Source organism: Daktulosphaira vitifoliae, unplaced genomic scaffold (assembly GCF_025091365.1).
Source record: "Daktulosphaira vitifoliae isolate Bord-2020 unplaced genomic scaffold, ASM2509136v1 Scaffold_4, whole genome shotgun sequence".
Taxonomy (NCBI): Eukaryota; Metazoa; Arthropoda; class Insecta; order Hemiptera; family Phylloxeridae; genus Daktulosphaira; species Daktulosphaira vitifoliae.
In genome coordinates this window covers 21,175,221-21,197,753 of record NW_026099575.1, presented here as the reverse complement: position 1 = coordinate 21,197,753, position 22,533 = coordinate 21,175,221, and the positions used below count along the sequence as shown (strand labels likewise).

Below are 22,533 nucleotides of genomic sequence, written 5' to 3'. Positions count from 1 at the left end.
TTGTCGAAACACTTTCTAGACGTGCGTAAAAACATTAATTATAAAACTACTCAAACTCCATTTGTATCGTCAACAGCTCCTTCGGCTGCAATAATTCGGCTGAGACGTATTAACTAATAATAATGGTTACTGTTATTTTACAGTAAAAAAAAATATACCATCAGTATGTTTTAGAACAATCATCTGAGCGCACATCTGTTTAAACTTAAGTATAATATGCATTTAAGATCGCGAAGGCACCAAAATAATTTGGTTGACACTATAGCTCATTATTGTTATACTTTTTCAAGATAATTAATCGTCGACCCCCAACGATTACAATGTAGAAATATAACAACAACGTGCGGTAGGCAAGTTGTAATTGCAATAAACGGTATACTGTATCATATGCGGGACTCGATTACCGTGAACTTGTGAACTTGTAAAACTGTATCGATTGTGTGTATGGTATTTGTATTGTGTTATTGGAAACGGCAAGTATTTTGCTATGGGCGTTTTTGACCTCCGCTATGTATTAGTGACTTGCGCACACACAGCACATACACGACGTGAATCTAAACCTGACTCGAGATTGACACCAACGTTCCCCCGAGTATGCGATGGTGGATTTATTGCTGCTGCCGTTGTAACCTCAGAACGTAGGGTGGAGTAGCAACAGCTGAGATATTAATACTATCTACCTTTTATATTTGTACCTATATAATATTATAATGTGCAAGTGTGTCCGCGCAAGAGAATTATGATCATATTGTTCCAATGAAGGTACACACAGTATATTATACGTTGTGCATTTAGGGCGGACTGTGACCCACACGAGACACATATAAGAACCACACAAGAATATATTGCACAATTTTTATTTGTATCTGTACAATATATGTCTAAGTACAGAGACCACAGTTCAAGTTTTTTGTTGGATTTTTTTTTTACATTTATCAATAATATTTACTGTCTCCTTTACATTTGCTTATGAACGGAATAATCGAACTGTGAGCTTAAATTTTCTATTTGTTTCTTTCATCTTCAAACTGATTTTCCTTCTGTATATGCGTGTATTGAGACCGTTTGACCTTCGAGTTCAACGCACCTGGACTGCCGTCGTCTGTATAAATAAATAAAAGTACGCATGGATAATAATATATTGGTAGGCCGGCATGTACACATAGATATATTTATACGTGTGTTTTTGTATGGATGTGCTTATGGTAGACTAAGGAAACGCGATAGTAAAAAGGAAAGCCGACCACGGGAGAATTGCCCGTAAAGAGGGGAAACTGGTTGGTCGCAAACTGCCGCCGAAATACACTATCGTCAAAGGTAGACGTTTTATTTATTATTTTTCTATGAAATTACTCTGTCCTTTTGCGGTATCGATTAAAAACTAATCGACCGAATTCCGTGAATTGTTAAAAAAGAAACCAAAAAAAAATCCTCCAAATATATTCAGAGTAAACAAACATCGTCATCAAATAGTAACTCTTAATGCGCTTTAATGACTGGTAAATAAAAATAACTATATAGTAGATTTCGATATATTTTTTTAGTTTAACTGTGCAATACAATTTTTTGTTTATAAAAGTTTTTCAGGCTTTTAAACTTGTTAAGCGCATCCCAATCGTATGATATAATCTTCAAATTTCGCCGTTAGTTCCAATAATAAATACACGTATTAATAAAAAACGCGTCGGTACTGGATTGCCTTGGATGGCGAAAGTGTCGATACGTACGCCCTTCAGGCTGCAAGAAAGACTGTTAACCCAGTTTCTTACGGCCGCAGTGCACTAAAATATTATTATATACATCGGTAGGTACGCCTCCGCCGCGTGCCGCACAACACGGGCGATTACGTTTGCCAATTACAACCATATATACAATGCACTAACTTGCACAAAGCCCGAGTGTTTAAAAAACAGTGTTTAAATTCGCCCCTCGTCGCAGCTTTTAGCAGTTAATCGACTCTGTACCTCAGAACGTCGTTTCGATGGAAACGCCTGTAGGTAATACGCCTCGTTATTGATAGTAATTATGTTTTAAATACTTGAACAGTATGCGCGCACCGAGAGCACGTATAATCGAGAACAACAATACACTCTTATTATCAATTAATAGTACTCCTTAAGGTGTTGTCGCTGTGGAAATTTTTGTGTACACGTTACACAATAAATCAATTAGTAATTACATATTCAACAATATCGGGAGTAACGCAATCGAAGAATACATTCAGTATTGTTATTAGAATCCACGTGATCATCTCGCACGCGAAATCTTTTGAACAATATCCTGTTTCTGCCAGTGATCAGTAGGACACGATAAATGTACACATTTGGTGGTTGTTCTGAGTAAATTATATGGCCAGCGTGTTTACAATAATGTGAAAACGTGTGAGAAAAGTAAATTAGATATGTAATATAACATTCGGGCCAAGACGCAGTAAGATACATCATAATCGCACGGCTGTTGCGAAATCGTAATAAAGAAATTGTAAGACTGTCTCGCGAAATTTAAGTACTAAAACACTATTACTGTACACTAATAACGATTTAGAAAATAAAAAACACCTAGGGAAACAATATCGTACCCAAGAGATGATACTATTAACGTGAGACATTTTGGAACGCCTTGAAGTCGATTTGAACGCGGTGCATTCGTGATTACTTACAAATGTTTAATTCGTTGTCACTGAACTACATTAGTAAATTATTATATCATTTCTTTACCACATAACACATAACCTTCGCCAAACGTTTTCAAATTCGAATCGTATGCACGTTGTCACGGAACAATATCATTGTATGAAGTCGTTGCATAAACTTTTGCCGCTCTGTAATACAATATGCAAATTTTATTCAGTTATTTGTTTTTATCCCGAGGGTCGGGTTAGTCACCGTAGCATGCAGTCCAGTCCTATGCCCAATTAATACTTTAGATATTGATGTTTTATAATCGAACCTAAATTTGATACATGCTGTTGGTGTGTCGATATGAAACCGTCGCGTTAGCCAATGTAATAAAACGGACAGACCGCAGCGGTTTCACTGACTACAGGAGACATAATTTCACAATAATCACAACAATAATTTATATAAGCGAGTTAAAAAATCAATAAGTGTTTGTTGTTTTCTATGGGTTGCAAACAATAAGACGTCGGTATTGCGCCATTCAGATGCCGTTAACTCAAGTTTTATACGTAGGAAATTTATGTGTTCATGTGGGGAGGAAAATCTATACAAGATAAAACTAGACAGTATTTAGTTATCACCTAGTGTCAAACGTGTTACTTAATTCCAAAGTGTATTAAAGTTGGATTGAGTTCAACGTCAATAAAACTAAACAATTCCAATAAATCTCAAAACGCGCGAGGGCGAAATGGCCCAGTTATATTGACCTCGCACCGGGTTGGGCGACATAGTGAACTTGGGTAAGAAAATTGCATAAACCGTTGAGTTATTGGTGTTCATTTTTTTTTCTTTTTTTTTTTTTGAGACGCATTACATCAGCGTATGTTGTTGATTTATTATATTGCGGTAATAACATTTTCCTTATATTAAACATCGTAAAAACAAAAACACAATCAATTTAAAATAATTGACGTTTTCTGTTACCACGCATTCGAATATTTGGATTATTCAACTTGGCGTGGTCCCAGTGCACACAGCTGTAGAACAAGATGATAACATTTCTTATGATTATATTATTGTAATAAAATTATGCAAAAATGTGCTGGCATTGGCGGTCTGCATGACTGAGCCCCGGATCTTCGGCCACGGTCGAAGGTCCAGTGTGGGCTTTATATTATCATACGGGTAAACCTGTTCTTTTCGGCACAAAAAGTATTTTTTGTTGGCAACTTTTGTAAAACTATTTATCTTTCATGTATTTTGCAAATTTGGTAAAAGAAATTACCCAGTGGCCAAACAACTAACATTCCTACATTAATTATAAGACGTGATATACGTATGATCTTATTTATTGTAAAGCATCAATTATACGGTGGTCATGTGTTGCTTGAGCATTCACACAATTGCGTTGAAAAAATTAGTTCAATTGATTTACTTAGTAATCACATTATAACACCTTTTCCACAATTAGTTAAACGTGGTACCTACTAAAAAAATTAGAGTTGTAAATAACTATTGTGTTAACGATCAACGTTATTATTTTCATTGTGTTATTATTTTTACAATTATTAATTTTATATTTTATTTTCAAAATATTAAGTAATTTAGTTTTTTTTTAATATTTTCAAAGTTTTGTCGACCGTCTCATAAATAGCTCTTAAAGATTACTAATAAAATTTTCTCTATATTACTCTGAACCATTAACGTACAAGGTTAAATAAACAAAACAAATTTTGTTAATTAGATTGCTTAAAGCAAAATTAGGTTTTGAAAAATACATATGGTTTTTGATGCTGTTACACGTTTTATTTTTAAATACACGTTTTTTGAACCTCGAGGGTTCGTAGTATTTTAGAAAGCGATTAAAAAACTATATCTTTATACGACTATGAAATTTTTGAAATAAAAGTTATGTACCAAAATAAAGTAACACGAAATTAGTTCTAGTTTTGTTAACATTTATCGTGTAATGTATTTTTTAATCGTTAAAACTCGATAAAGACTTTCGACGAGCTGATCCACTTTCTTTTTATAAACTAGATATTAACACACGATATGAAGGAAAGGAAAAGTTAGACCAGTCTACAATATCATTTATAGTCCTATGTACAATACGTTATGCATACAACTTAGTTATCGCAGAGATTTTGTTTTTGAGATTATTTAATGTTATCACTAATTTTATTATAATGGCATGCCGTGTTACACTCGACTCGTTATGATTCGCTGGAGACTCGCATTTATTTTTATTACACGTTCACATTTGTAACTGAGTTTTTATATAAAAGCTTGATTTGTTAATTTTACAAACATTACTATAGTAAAATCGTATGTTTAATTCTTGTTGTAAGATAGGTTTGATAAAAAACTAAACATGTAAAAATGTGAAAATAAAATTTCATTCGCATTCTCGTATTCTTATGCAAAGACAAAAATATATATTTTACTTATACGGTTGGCAGCTGTTTATTCAGTACAGAATTTCTACCGTCCAGTATACATTTGACAATAGAAACATACATCATATAATTTACCAGAGACACTCTCTGGGCACATGCACATTTTACGCAGAGAACAAAAAGATATACAATCGCAACCTCGAGAATGTATAATTTTTCCACCCCTCGTACTCGCCGCGTGATTATCTGTGCAAGTTGTTCTTCTCTGTAGTCCGTACAGTTTAGATGAACCTAAAGATATTGTAATAAATAATAAAAATGTCACAATAAAGTATAATCGATTAACAGTTGAAAAATTAAAAAATATGTTTCATATAATATAATTTTTTGTAATCCGCAATAATAATATTATTTAAAAAGATTAATTCAGTTTGTATATAGTTAAGTAAAACGCCAGCTTTTTTCTGGGTAATATTGTAGTTTTTCCATTTTTTTTATGAAATAATAACACTTTCTGACAATAAATTCACTATTATTACTTGTCATTAGGTATATAGACTATAATTTACTTGATATCTGCTAATAATAATTATATATTTTATCACTACAGCTATTACAACTTATGTGTTTTTAATTAGATGTCTAGTATATTTTGAAAAGTAATAGCTCAGCTATTTTTGTATTCTTTATTATTATCACGTTCAGAATAGTATAAATATAATAGGTATAAAGTTTTCATAGAAAATATTAACTATAGCATGTTTGCTTTCATTTTTTTAAACTAAATGATGTATCGTTAAAACCAACAAATTAGAACTTTTCTAGTAATATAATGAAATTCAGATTGAAGTGTTCTAAAGTTATCACTAATAGTGTACACTTTGATATTTTTATTGACTGGAATTTGTTATACCTATAATCTAAATACTAAGTGACGTCATATGTTAATTCGAGTAAAACAATGCTACTCAATTGGTTTTCCGAGTTTCGAAAAAAAATAACTATTCCTAAATATTTTTGAAATAACACAACTAGTATGCTACTGCATGGTTGATGGAGCTTAAATTTTTTTAATAAATAGCGAAATGACATTATTGTTAATTCTATCATTTTCTGGGATTTAACGTCACGGTGCGTTGAAATAATTTTGTTTCTATATTACATATAGAAATATATATCAAATAATGACAAAACAAGAGTATTGTTTTAATTTTATCTAATTATTAAATTATTAAATAACTCTTTAATTATTTAAAATTTTACTGTTAATATATGCTGTATATGAGTACTATCCTGAAGGTTTATATACCTTCAGGATAGTTAGTTTATATGTTATTCAGTTTTAATAAGCAATATTCAAGAACTTTTAAGTAAGTACTAGTTGATATAATGATCAATTCATTTACCTAAAACGATTACTTAGATTTATTGCTTTGTTTTTACTTAAGTATGTTTATAGTAACTATGATTTGGATTAATAGTGCCGTTTTTGTGAAAAGGTCTACATTAAGTACTATATTAAATCATACTTGATGGTCAATAGGGTGTGCCTTGACCTAACTGATTTTTATATGTTCGGAACACTGCCAAATTAGCGTCATTGGAAGTACTAATCACTAATGAGAAATAATGCTATAGGATATGCAATTTTTAAACTCAGACAGTCATGAAGGTCGAATTCAATTTAAAAATGTAACAAAGAAAATCTAATGATGGGTTGCAAATTTTAATCGATCCATATCTGTTAAACTTGTTTCGATAGATTTATAAGCTTCACTACCTTGAAAGGCACTCATAACTACAGCTACGGTCTAGTAGTATAAGTGCATCGCTCTGGCAAATCTTTATAAAGATTTATTTTACCATTATTATAACCGTTATTATATGTAATTTAAACTACTTAACATCGATTATCTCTTTAACTGATTTCCTGTAAAACATTATATAAAAAAAAATTCTGACCTAAGACTACACATAACAATCATCTCAACAAGATGACATGGTTAGATCATAATTTATTGTTTTAATATTTTTAGTATATTATATATACATTATAATAACTAGAATAATATAATATATGTAGTAATAATGTAGTCATTAAAAAGTGTTTTTTTTATCTATATGGTATTCATAAAGTATACTAAGATAAGTTTAACGCCCTTTTATGTTCACACATATTATGAATATTGTTTTAAATGAAAACAATTTATATTGTTGACCTAATTTGAAGTAATTTTAACTACCCATTATACGCGAAGGAAAAAAAATTCGTTTCGTAATCTGAGCCATAGTTTCAAATTGTATTTTTTTAGTTTGTGTTCTTAATTGGATACTAATGATTAAATAGTTAATTTGAGTATGACACCCTATTATTCATTAGACTTTAGTCAACATACTAAATGAAAATTCATTAACAGGCAACTTAATATAGTATATTTTAACTTTATAGTATGTCATATTCTGAGATAATTAAAAAAAACTATAATTTTACTAATCAAAAAATTACAACGATAAAACTTTTTAATCAGCATTTTATATTATACAGCACTTTATTGTATGGATTTTAAATTTTTTATTCAAATTTCTTGTCACTATTAGTTTTTGTTAAAATATTTGATTAAAATTGGGAATTAAAATTAAAAAAAAAAAACATATTATTTAAAATAATTTATTTAATTAATTTAAATCATAGTACTTTATGTAGTCATACTATTATTTACAGTGTATCTGGTGTATAAGTTTTAACATTCGTTGAAGTCACTGTAATATCTCAGTATAAACTGTTTATGTTATTGTTGTTATTAGACGTGTGCTAAATAGTTTAGAGAAAGACACTTAACATTTCCACTATCATGGAAGCAGTTTTTTATACATTTGTAATGAGCAACCATGAAATTATTATTATTGGTCATTACAATACAGATAAGATTGTATATTTTATTATATACTCGGCTGCCGTTTGAAGTGTTTGAGTGAAAGTATTTTTAATAGTATTAGAGGCATTGCACGAGTATACACCGTGTGATATAGTACGGTAATTGCAGCTCATCGATAAAATTAGCCCGAGAATGTTCTGTAACCAAATATTGTGCATATTATAATTTATTACACGACAGGGGATAGTGAAACTGTAGCTTGAGGGTTTGAATTATGTTGGAATAATATTTGTATATACCACCTAGATTCGTTAATCCTATACGATTCATATGATCTACATAATATTATTATTACTGTTTTCATTCATAACTGGATCGACTAGATTCAATGCCCCCAAGATTTATTGGTTAATTATTTTTGTGTTATAGTAGATCGTACCGACGTAAAGTATCATTTTTTGTAATACAACCTATTGCATTAATATTTTGTAGTTAGAGGCTATTTTTGCGAAAAAAATATTTGCTAGACGCACAGTTTCGAAGATTAAAAATCATCACTTTATCATATTCAGTATTTCCAATATTTAATTCTCAATCTGATTTCCCTGTTTACATTGAGTTCTCATACACTTCTGTATAGTATTATGATACATAACTAAAAAATTGAAGTTTATTCGAGTAATAACAGATTTTACAATACCGAAAAGTTGCAATATGGTGATGTCGATGATTTATTAGTCTGCTTTATCTATAATATAGGATGAATTAAAGTGATAGTTATGATATCATAAAGTTCGTGTAATATATCAAGTTTTACGTGATTTAATTAAGTTGTGTACTTATTTAAAATCCATAATCTAGATGGTTATTTTTGATATAAAATGCCAACACTTAACATTCAGTTTATTATTTCCTTCCACAAAAAACGACCAATTTGTTTTTGAGAGGACAGGCGAGAAATCTACTTAACCGAGTTATCCGAGGTTGCGAACCGCCATTATTAGGTTAGGTCGGATGATTATGTCTTGATGGTTGGTAATAATGGATGTCAAGTAAATTTCTCGCGCATAAGAGAATCAGAATTTAAAAGTGTGTAGAAAAACACTTTCTTTAATCGTTTGAAACTAACACCTAACTATCATGTAGACAGTCACTTGTAATTAGTCTTCTAGGATGAGTATGTAATGAGTTTCTTAAACACAACCGTAATACTATCAAATTACTATTGATGACTTGTTTCCATCCTAATTCTCGTAAACACTATCACTATCTACCTTCCGCAATTACTCGCAATAGCTTTGGAAAATTTCATTCTATTAATGGACTATCGTTTAAGTCTTCGAGTATTAAAAGGAATAACTCTGTTTACCAACGAAATTTGAAAGCAAACGGTGTTTATATACTTTTGCAAAATTGACTTGATATAATTTTACGTGCGTTGTGAATGAGAAACGTATTATAAACTTTTTTTATTCATTGCGATCTACATACATTCATTGTATGAATATTTCACAACTGAATATTATGCGTATACAGTAACGTACATTACAGTCGTACATATTCAACAATCGCACACAGTTGTGCAATATCGCACCACACCTCTAAAAAGACTCATTTGATTTTTAGTTCATAGAATAAATGCATATATAGCTAATTAAGTTAATATTCGGATTCGACGGGTGGCGGCGTAAGCTATCTGTTTAGGCCTTAGGGTCTTACGATGGAAGTATAGTGATGTTGGAATTCAATCGTGTTTCATTCGTAATTGTAAAAAATGTTTTCAAATGTATTGACAATTTTTTTTAATCAATACGAATAGCTAGTCATCATCAATTGATTGTCATAAATCAATGTGTACTAGTAACTATGAACTCTACGGGCTCTTACAAAAACTATAAAAGCACATAATCATTTTATGTGTTTATTTATTATGAAAACCAACAGCCATAGAATTATACCAAGTGTCCACTCCAATGAAAGATGATTAATTCTTCTGATTTTTACTCTTTGCATAATAACTAGTTATAATAAAATACTGTATAGCTGCAGGTATAGTTTATGGTATGTCAGTGGATAATGCCATATGAATTCTAATACCTAATAATGTGCAAGTTCACGTGCCTAACTGATATAATGCCTCTTGCATTCTGTCAGTGATTGTACATTAACATACAAACACATTTTTTTATGCATTGGCATTAGAGTGTTATGGATTTTGGAAGTAGGCACTATTTTTAAATAACTTCTGGTCGCCAATCCACTTGCATTTCTGTCACTGATAATCTACAAAACCATAATAACACTTGGTATGTTGTATAATATTATAACATACGGCGACTGCGACACCCACATTCGTGTCAGAGATCAACAGCCGTTACCTATCTTTGGTGGAAGCTTAACAATAATTGTGAATTAGCGCAATGGCTACTGTTTATGATCGGAATTACAGCAGCCGTGACCTACGAAGCGGTGGTATCGGTGTAACACCAGACGTGTGTGCCCACGCCGTAGCAGTGTTATCCTCACACATTATATTCACAGTGTGCTTGATTATTTTTTATTTTTATCAAAAAACCACAATCTATTATATAAAATCAAAATAGTCTGGTCGACGCAGAGGCGTTGAGAAATAACGTAAATTTTTACCGTTAGAAATCATTATAATTTTATTACCACTGCACATTTATTGTTTCCCATATTTTATTCTGTTATTTGTGGTATAATACTCGTGTTCACAGATTTTTTACTCGCAAAGATTGATATTTGTTCGCATTTAACGTCATGGAAGAATAGTCCATGGAAATTTTAAATCTTGTATTTTATGGAGTATATTGAGAATAATATAAATTAATTTATAGTTTACCTAACTGTTAAATTAATATTGAATGGACAAGTTTGCTTTGGTTGATAGTTTATGCTGAAGTACAAGTAGTCTTCAATATAATGTGTATTTTAATACCTCACAAAAACAGCATTGTAGCTAAAGGGCATTCCTACACCGCATGTGTTTTTTCATGAATCCTTTTTGCACGGTGCATGTATTATTATTATATGTGCTTTAATACGATTATAAGGTAGCACACGGTGTTATTTTAGGACTAGTTGAAGATACCACTAAACATTCCTGGGGCCTTATCCGTCGTCGATTATAAGCAATAACCGCTGTTGTCGCCTAAATGAACCATGAACACAAAATTACCATTCACGGCCGGGCGTTCTGCCCTTGCTTAAAAATGTAAATTAAATTTAATGAATCGATCGAAGAGAAAAAATAAGTTGACGAACCCGCAAATTATCTATATTTAAATTTTGTTTTACTAGAGGAAATCTGAATACATGTACAAGGCCGTCTACCACCACGCCCTAAAAGAGAAAGAAAATAAATCGGTGCAATTAGGAGCAACTATAGGGTTGAATAATAAAACGTGTGAATTAATTTTGCTATATTTGTCTCAATCGTTTATTTTTTTACGAGGTCATTTTGTACACAAACTGTTTTGTATAAATAATAATTCCAATGTTAATATAGTCTTAACAACATAATACATTATCTCATTAATAATAATATTAAAGTCTCTTTTTATAATTGTACAAATTTTGTATAGATTATATTTTAAATATAATCTATACTATATACGTGTAAAACTTTAAACATTTTCTATTATTAGTAGTATAGAAAATAGATACATGACTAATGTTTAGCATTAGATTTCACAATCTTTCTTCTCATACAAATTTAGTTGTAATAAACGAGGCNTTAATATAGTCTTAACAACATAATACATTATCTCATTAATAATAATATTAAAGTCTCTTTTTATAATTGTACAAATTTTGTATAGATTATATTTTAAATATAATCTATACTATATACGTGTAAAACTTTAAACATTTTCTATTATTAGTAGTATAGAAAATAGATACATGACTAATGTTTAGCATTAGATTTCACAATCTTTCTTCTCATACACATTTAGTTGTAATAAACGAGGCATCAATCAAAGAATAATAAATGTTCTATGGTACTATATTGTATTGATATGTAAAAGCCGATAATTTTTCGCACGTTTGCTAGTATACTTCTAATAAAATTAAACAACAAACTAAGTTTTAAGTCTATGATATTATAGTTGAACTTCATTATTTTATTGAGTTCGTTGTACTAGTATGCCTGACCGATCTTTAGGTAGTCTGTATGATCGGATCATACATTAAAAATAACCGTATGGTTAAAAAAACTACCGGCATTGTTTAAAGTATCGTTCCGAATTAAAAAAAAGAATCTAATTTTTAATCGGAAGAATTTGACGTGACGAAGGACCGTGTTAATAAGTGGATAATTGACGCTCGGTGATCTTTTAAAGCGATCTCAGGTGTAACAATGACTGAAATTCTTTCAGTGTTTTTTACCGATCTTCACCTAAGTACTCATATATAATAATTAAAAGATTGCTCAAGCATTAAAAATGTAATGTGGAGTGCATCCGTGGATGCACGACTTTTGTGGAACAATAAGAGGAACTAAATAGTTTTATTTTTATTTTCTATTTTTAGGATCACATCCAAGAAGTTTTAGATAAATGGACTCAAATCGACGATGAGATATGGGCCAAAGTTATTGTATTGGAAAGGAATCGTCGGGTGGCCAAAGCTTACGCCCGAGCTCCCATACTTACCGTAAATGGCTCAGATGAAGGATTCGACGGATACAGGTAAATGAATAATCACTTTTTTACTAATGAATAAAAGAAATCTATTCCATTAGTATTTTAATTTTGATATTTGACTTTGATGATTACTTAAGATTCAAACCAGTGTTTATTTGATGTAATATGACGTTATANGGGTGGCCAAAGCTTACGCCCGAGCTCCCATACTTACCGTAAATGGCTCAGATGAAGGATTCGACGGATACAGGTAAATGAATGATCACTTTTTTTACTAATGAATAAAAGAAATCTATTCCATTAGTATTTTAATTTTGATATTTGACTTTGATGGTTACTTAAGATTCAAACCAGTGTTTATTTGATGTAATATGACGTTATCTGACAATATATTTTATCATTCAGAGGTTACATTTCTTTTAATTTCATTTAATACATTTTTTCAAACAATAAATATAAAATGTATCATTTGACGTGTACTTCTTGAACTCAGAAAAATAGCTTCTATGGTACAGTTATGATTTTCTTTAATGTTTTTAAAACACCAACAAAATATTAACATATATTTTATATGATAAATCCAAGACTGATATAATACTGTTGTTATGATATTATAAAAATGGTATTAGATTATAGTTATACTTATTAGCATATTTCTAAAGACATATTAAGCCCTCGAGATTTTTTCATCAAATGATCTTTTAATCTTAGATCACGATTAAAATTTAATTGTAGGAACTTATACGCAATGTGTGTGTACACAGTGTTAATTGATTTATTTATCAAAAGCAACTATATAATAGCTTATAGTCAGGTAGAAAATAAATACCTAATATCGGATTTATCACTTTTAAAGGAGCCTGTTTTTCTTTTAACCGACTAATATACAATAAAATCTATCGAATGGAATCAACAACTTATTTACTACATAAGAACTTCATTATCGTTTACCAATGTTGATAGCATATTATTGTATATATTTGCATATTATAATATTTAATGTATTGTAAAATAAAAAATAGATCTGGTTCTGGAATGATGCTCTTTACAAAGTCAGTGAACTCTCATGATATATGCATGTGCACAATATTTATATTTTCTTCGGGTTTTTCTCACTTTTTTCCTATACTTTCCAATTCAACTCAATTATTACCAGCGAACGATAACGCGAAACTGTCTGTACGTACGTTTGTGTTTGTTGAATCGCGACAATATATATATACCGTTTACTCTTGTACACAACTGTGTACATGTAAACGTATGTGTCATGTTCACAAGTATACTTGTAGCTTTATATGGTGTATATGGCGAGAACCCAATGCTCACGTGATCTCATAAATCTCTTAATACCTAATCTATAAGTTCACAATAGAATTGCGACCAAGTTGAATTTATTGCGACCCGTTTGTCTATGAGAGCTTAGATAATACAAGTTGAGTTTGAAACCAGTCTTGACCAAGATATACTAAACACATCGAAATTAACAGAGTTTTAGCTATAGATTCCAATGCATGACGCAATATTATTGTTCAAAATTGTGTTCGCTATTATCTTGTAACTTTATTACATTTTAATAGTGAACCAATTCGCGCTCCAACTTTAATGTGATACTCTAATTGATAGCACTGAGTCATTTTTTCAACTACTTTCATTATCTAAATTCTTTGTTGGTTTTCCAGCAGCTTTAGGCAAAAATCTTTAAAAACTTTTTAAAAACATATTATAGTATGAAAATATTTTGTCTGTAAAATGCCAAGGACTTTTCATTCCACGGGCTAACCATAGACGTCAAGTTATTCAGGGTAATGTACGCTAATTGATATTACACTTAATTTGTTTTTGAAGTTGTGAAACTATTATTTTAATTTCTAGTTTAAAAATATTTATAATGACTCTGTCATATTTCTATGTGGTAAATTAAAAAATTTTAAACTCTCAATAAGTACTCAAGCCAATAATTTTTACATGACAATGATTTCCCGATTTGAGCAAAATTCTATTATCGAGTTTATTTATACNAATCTTTAAAGACTTTTTAAAAACATATTATAGTATGAAAATATTTTGTCTGTAAAATGACAAGGACTTTTCATTCCACGGGCTAACCGTAGACGTCAAGTTATTCAGGGTAATGTACGCTAATTGATATTACACTTAATTTGTTTTTGAAGTTATGAAACTATTATTTTAATTTCTAGTTTAAAAATATTTATAATGACTCTGTCATATTTCTATATGGTAAATTAAAAAATTTTAAACTCTCAATAAGTACTCAAGCCAATAATTTTTACACGACATTGATTTCCCGATTTGAGCAAAATTCTATTATCGAGTTTATTTATACATCGTGGGTTAAAAACAACATTTGAAACACCTACGTTAATGCATGTACCCGCAAATTATTACCTCGACCTCCACGTAGTAAAAATATATCTTCGTTTTAGCTGTAACATGTGATTCCACCTTTGGGTCAAAATTTATTGGCTATAATATACAAAAACAAGAAAATTCCATTTTTCAAAATTTACCAGGTAGCTGAAAAAACTTGACATTTTTAACATATATATATATATATAAAATTATTCATTTAAACTATTTTTGCTTGGATATATTTATTCTTCGTTTTCGTCTTAATTTAGAACTGTTGAAATACGATTTTTAAAATAAAAAGAACTAACTTGAAAAGTTCATTAAATCTCTATTTACTAGTTTTTCATTCATAATTTCTTCTTCTTCCTCGCCTTAATCCCAACTACTTGGGGTCGGCCATCCTAAACTTCCACTTGACACGATCTCCCACATTATCTACGTACACATCAGCTGTCCTCATATCGCATTCAATAGCATCCCTCCATCTCTTTTTTGGTCTTCCTCTACCTCTTCTTCCTTCAACATTAATTTCTATAACTGTTCTTACAACTTCCGATTCTTCTCTTCTCATAACATGACCAAACCATCTAAGTCTATTTTGTCTCATCTTATCCACGATTGACGCTACACCTATACTCCTTCTTATATTCTCGTTCCTTATTCTATCTTTTCTAGTCACTCCACGCATCCATCTAAGCATTCTCATCTTTGCTATACTCATTCTCTTTTTACTTTCTTATCAACCGCCCAACCATACATCCTAGCTGGCCTTATTACAGTCTTGTAGAATTTATCTTTCAGCCTCATTGGAATTCTTTTATCGCATAAGATGCCAGACGCTTCTTTCCACTTCATAATTTATGTTTAAAAAACTCTTCATTGCTAATTAAAACTATAGTACCGCAAATATATTGTTTAACAGTACGATGACTTGACCATTATACTTTCAATCCTACTTTTAAATTGACTAATAAATAAATACTTTTAAACTAGGATGAAAATAAGATTTACTCTTTTGTAGCTAGGGTGTAGAATACAAAGTCCTCACGTCATTGTTCTCAATCAATAAGAATGTTATGTAACTTGGCACTTAAATTCAGATTAAACTTTTGTTTCGATCGTTGTTAAATGCAGTTTTGCAATAATGAATGCAACAACTGGTTTAATCTATAACACACTTTTTGATTAAACATCATTCTTTGTCAGATACCGCTTAATCATTTTATAGATAGATAAAATCCACGCATATCGTATATATTAAGACCTTAGGCTATGTATGTTATTCACCATAGATTTTCATTTTATTTTATAAATATAATATTCAGTCGTTGTAAGCGTGTTTAAATATATTGTTATATTGGTACTTGAAACTACTTCCTACACAAATTTAAATCTCAAATTAATTTTTTTTTATACCGTGTTGTTGATCAAATATTAAGGGTAAACGGGTTTGGTCGAGAACAAACTATGCAATATTTGTATAATGTTTTTATATAACAAAGTAATATGATGGAAATCAATGGTTGTAGCACATATTGATAGATATTCATATTCATAGAATTTATTGTAGAAACATTATAATAAATATCAATTACCTCTTGTTAGTGTACATTTAAAATGAATTTAATAATGCCAACAAGTAGAGCATTAACACTTTGAGTTTTATGAAATTATTTTTACGTGGTTTGCAAAAACGAAAATCGACAGTGAAGTTACTGATGAGTGAAAATTAAGTACATCTATACTCATTATTTCACTGTGATGATAAAAATAACATTCTAGCTTTCTATCACTCGAATGCTTAGTACATTAAATCGAATTCAAATGTAACATTGTAATTTATACTTTAATTTCTTCGTAAATTGTTTCTCCGGTAATACTAATAGTAATATAATGAAAACAAGTTTCAAATCTTCAGTTTCTTTTATGGAACTTAGATCACTGAAATTAATTAACAGATATTAACATATTTTAAGTTGTTTTAATCTTTAGAAATCGTATAACGAATATATTAAATATCCATCGAGAAAAACTATTGAAAAAATTACTTCGGATTTTTATTTGATAGTACGTTATTAAAGTCTCAAAAAATTAAGAAAATAAATTGTTTTCCATTCATTGCACATGCATAAATTTTATTATGTATAGTCCTATCTTATCTAATATAAACCGAAGTTTACAATTTTGTCAGAACATTAATTATAAATCTTGAAAAATAAATCATGTATATTATAATTTTTTAGATACTATTCAACAAAATATTTTTATAATATTGTTATTAAAATGTTTAATTTTATATAGCGAAATCCTTAAATATTTGTAGTCTTTAACTTTTGAATCAATCAGTTTCATTCATAAAAAATAGTGAATTAAGTAATTTAATTTTATTGATTCCTCCCTGTCAGTAAAACAAATTAATAATGATGTATTAGTATACTCGTACAAATATACAATATTATCGTACTGAGAAAATAAAAAACACCGATTCACTCGTGTTTATGTGTTAACGCGTATAAATGACAATCCGGTCAGGCCGGTCCGATGGCGACATAGTGTCGCGGATGATGGCTAGTGTGTGATATTTTGCACGACTGCGATGAAGCTGAACTCGAAAACGGCATGATGTCCACGTTGATCGGCATGACTGTGCGGCTCAGTCGCTCTTAGAAGATTCACAAAATAGATTAGCAAGTTAAATAACAATATATTATTATTACACACACAATAATATATTATCTATGCCACGTATAGTCATGCCGAAGTTTTCCTTTTCCGTCATAATATTATGTATTATTTTAATTTTTGAATTATTTAACAATTGAAGCCAAACGGCGAATAAGTCCAAGTGCATGATACATTTCTTGGCAAATAAAAAAAAAACCCACCTGTAGCCGATTCTTGAATGGTATATTGTATTGAATTCAATTACGCATAATATTAAATATTTACACATCCATACTACTTATCTCATTTATTATACTACAAATTCCATCTTGCTTGACTGTGTTACGCTGACTATTATTATTACGATTATTCTTCTGATTGAATTTATTCAATTAATGTAATATAAACGTGAGACGTTTAATTTATTAAAGTTTTAGATAACTAAGAATTTGTGTAGTGACTGAAAAATCAGTGTCATCATTAATTATAATCATCTAAATAATTGTATAAAATGCACCAGAGGTCAGAATGTACCCGAAGGATATGTTCGAATGGGCGGTATTAAATTGTATCGTAATTTGAGATAAGATAAAATTTTGTTGGTGATTTTGAAATGATTTTTTGCCAACTTACGTTACTTTAATAAAAGAATACGTCATGTAACATATAAGGAAGTTCTACGTCCAAACTATAATAATTTCAGAAACAACATTGCACGAAATATACCCTTCAGCAAATATTATGCAAGGCAGTATTGAAACAATTTTTCGATATAATATAAAATTCATATCTTCGGATGAATAAATTAAAATACTTATTTTAAAAAGAACATCGCTATAATAGAACAAACAAATATTATTTGTTGGTGTCGTGTTAACATAATTATATTGAATAGGACAAGTATTTCTAAAGTAAAGTAATAAAACATGCAATTCATCTTTAACTGGTATTAATATAATATTTGCAGTAAATTAAAAATCAATTTCGTCCTTAATAATATATATTTAGTGTGTTTTCTATATTTTTTGTTCTTAATAATCAAAAGAGTTCGTCGGTTCATTAGATAGTTTTAAATAGTTTGTTTGTAGAAAAAAGTTGCAATAAATTTATAATTATATTAATTCATATAAATTAGTAATTTATTATTATAAAATAATAAATTGAATTTTTACTTTCTATCGTGTTAGTAAAAGTTAAAATATTCAAAACTTTACCGTGGATTTTAAATAATATAAAAATTCATTAAGAAAATCATTATAAAATATGAATAATAAACCTAAATTAATACTTTCGTAACCGCTTATGTTTGAAACATATAAATCTTGTTTAAAAAACACTTTCACGTTATGTTTGGTCATATAATTAAAAAAAATTTATTTGAAATTAAATTCCACATTTTTTTTTGGAACCAAAATTGAATAATTTCCTCTTTTTTTGCTTCGGTAACATCATGATTTGTCGAGCTATAATATTTTCATAATAAAAGCTAATGAAAAAAAACATCATGATTAAATTATTCGATTTATAAATCCATGCTAAGAAAATGTTACTTCAATTATATTACATATATTTGGAACATCTTTACGCTACGATAACATTTAATTTATAAGTAGAGTTAGTCTGTTAAATGAGTTAGCCTTTGAAAAATAAAAAATGTGATACAAAAAATATTTGAATTGTTATTAATGTGCTGTTTTATTTATGTATGGCCTGAATCTCTTTGGAATATTTGTAATCGGTTCAAGTGGTTTACCGGACATGTCACCCACAATAGTCATTACTTGTGAAATATTTGCGATTTAAATTTTTTACTGTTATGGTACGTGCTGCGGTTGCGTCACTGGTGTGGGCGATAAATCGATCGTTTTTCTTCTCGAAAGATTTATTTCACAAGTCCTAATAGTCTTTACGATTGTCATGGATCAATAACAGCTCTCTTAAACAGTAAGCCGTAAAATACCGGCTGCTTTTCATTTATCTATGGTATCCGTTTTAACGACCATAAATCATCTGCTGATGTGCCTCGCGCTGTGCATATAAGTGATAAAATAAATGACCGTGTGTAATTTGTCTAATAGTTATTTATTTAGCGATTAGTCGCGTGTGTTTGGTTTAATAATATGTATACAACGGCGAGTCCATTCCACTCGACGCCACAGCAGTAAATTGTAAATGATACAACGAAAATAATAATTATAATAATCACATTACGCCTAGTCACCATTAGTGGGCGTGAAATCTTTAAGATATTAAAAGGCGGATAGGTTTTTAATTGAAAAAATAAACGTTGTGTCAAAACTCTGGCGCTTGTCTGACTGTAAGACAACTTTCAGTACAGCCTACAAAAACATAGGTTACCTATTTGTAATTGGTAGGCGGTTGGCTAGTAATAAAAGCACCTAAAGTTGTTTGCACTAATAGTGAAAACAGAGTAATTTAAAAACTATAAACTATTTTTATATAATGCAAGGATAATGATTTAGACTCGCACAAGCAATGCAATAAAGTGTTATTTGAAAGTAAATACCAAAACACGCGTTTAGTGGTCTGCTTTAGAATATGTTTGTATGGATACTTGTATTTGTCACGTATAATTACAGTAACAATAAATGACATAACAATCGGGATAATTACTTTTCGTTAACTCTTGCCCTAGTCGTGTCTCATGACTTACACGTATACTTATTTACTGTGTGTCGCGGTCAAAACTAGATCACTATGGCGTGTTTTTCACGGCTTAATATTACCTAGTCTAGTCTATTCCATTTCAGCAGTTGGCCGAAGAAAAACAAATAATTCGGCCGAAAACGTCAAAATTTTCGCTGGTTCCAACATTTCCATTACATTTCCCCCGCCTTTATCTCAACTACTCGAAATCGGCTATCCGTATCCTCAACCTCCACTTGACACGATCTTCCACATCGTCAATACACACACCAACAGTTCTAATTCGCCCTCAAACATATCAAACCAACTTTTTTTCGGTCTTCGTCTTTTTCCTTCATCGCTCATTTACATAGTAGTTCTTGTAGCCTCCGATTTCTCTCTTCTCATAATTTGACCAAACTATCTATTATCTCATTGATGATCGACGCAATATTTATGCTCCCTCTTATATATTCATTCTTACATATTTTATTTTCTCTCATCACTCCACTCATCCATTAATGTATTACCATATCTGCTACACTTATTCTCTGCTCTACTCTTTGCCAAACATCCAACACTCTGATACATACAACATAGTTGGTCTTATAGAATTTATCTTTTAGCATCTCATTAAGATTCTCTTATCACAGAAAACACCAGACGCTTCTTTCCATTTGATCTATTCATATTTATTTGTCTGCCTCACATCTTCNACAGAAAACACCAGACGCTTCTTTCCATTTGATCTATTCATATTTATTTGTCTGCCTCACATCTTCGTTAATAGCACCGTTTTTTTGTGCAAATGACTAAATATTTAAAAAATTTCACTAGTTCTAACGTGTAATTAAAAGCCTCAAACTTGAGATAGTTATCGAAAGCTACCGCAAATACTTTTACGTCTAAAAATTATTAACCTAACTTTAAAGACAATTAAATCAACAACTAATTATATTGCGCACCAAAACTGTCAGCAACAGTGTATTAACATGACGTTAATACATTTATAATTTTATTGAAAACCCCAGTTATACCGCATGTACATTGATCTAGTGAGTCATTACTAATGACCATCGAACAATAGTGTTTGATTGAGTTTTATAATTGGGTAAAAAACGAAATCGGTAGCGAACATATTTCGATTGATAATTATTTTGCTTTCACTCTGACTATCGACGAATGAAATTTAAATGAAAAATAATATTGGTTCTCCGTTTTTAATCAACAAAATATTAAAAAAACACCATACAACCGCATGGTTGGGTGCACGGTACGAAATTGCAATTTGATTTTTGATTAATGTCTAATGGGCTGTAAAACCGATTACACTGTAAATCCTCAACTACTCGAAAAGTTTTAATTAATCAACAATGCACCTAGTAAGGCACGGTTCGGTTTTGCTGAGAAAGACGGACACGTGACTTAGCAAATACGGGTGTTTATTATAATTGCTTAATTGTAATAAAAATAGTAATCGTGACGGTTCTCCATATATACTGTGACAGCTTATTAGAACGTTGCACAGTTGTTTACGGCAGTAATTTTGATATGTTATACAATATGACAATAACAGAAACATAAATAGAACGTCGCTACCGAATTGCTCGTTGCCCCATCGTCTATACTGCATAAAGGATGTAATAACTTTGAACCACTATTAGTTCGCAAATTACTATTTACAATTATTTGCACCTATAGTACTTGTCCTATTATACAATAAATCTATTCAAAAAGCAACATCGAAATTCATTATTCCCACGTTTGTGCATGTGTGCATAATGAATAGCATAAGTAACAAAGTTCAGCGTTTAGTTTGGCCTACTGCCCTTTTTATTTATTTCCACCCGTTTCGTTCATTAGCTACCAAAACCAATATATGACCTATACTGTTAGCAATGCGGTAACACAGCCTATTTATTTTGTTATTGCTTTATTGCCCGCTGCAAGCCATTTCATTTGTTATTGTAACGATGACGGTCAACAAGTATAGTTCTTAAAACAGAAAATGTAGAGTATACTAACGCCTCGAGATGTAACTGAAACTTTTGTCCAAACACTATTGATATTTACATTTCGTTTACTTAACCCTGTCCACAACTCATTTCTTCCGCAACAGATCAAGTATAAAATTATATTAACAAGTTTCTATTTAAATGTTATCTTCCGTTATCGAATACTGAGGGCTTATATAATCCTAAGGCAGCGCGCTATCAAATTAACAGTGACCTCTTAAACTTGTACCAGATACAATTCACTGGACATAATAAGAAGGTACAAGATATTATATACG

The 22,533-nt window shown here is 30.3% G+C and overlaps 1 protein-coding gene across 4 annotated transcripts in view; it reads left to right on the top strand.

Moving 5' to 3' along the window:
- Window positions 1–22,533, top strand: part of LOC126903887 (uncharacterized) — an 86,306-nt gene that overhangs the window by 45,600 nt on the left and 18,173 nt on the right. For all 4 annotated transcript variants that reach the window (XM_050682438.1, XM_050682437.1, XM_050682439.1 and 1 more), the window contains exon 3: window positions 12,448–12,605. In XM_050682438.1, the coding sequence (XP_050538395.1) occupies window positions 12,448–12,605 (158 nt within the window). The remainder of the gene's footprint in view (window positions 1–12,447; window positions 12,606–22,533) is intronic.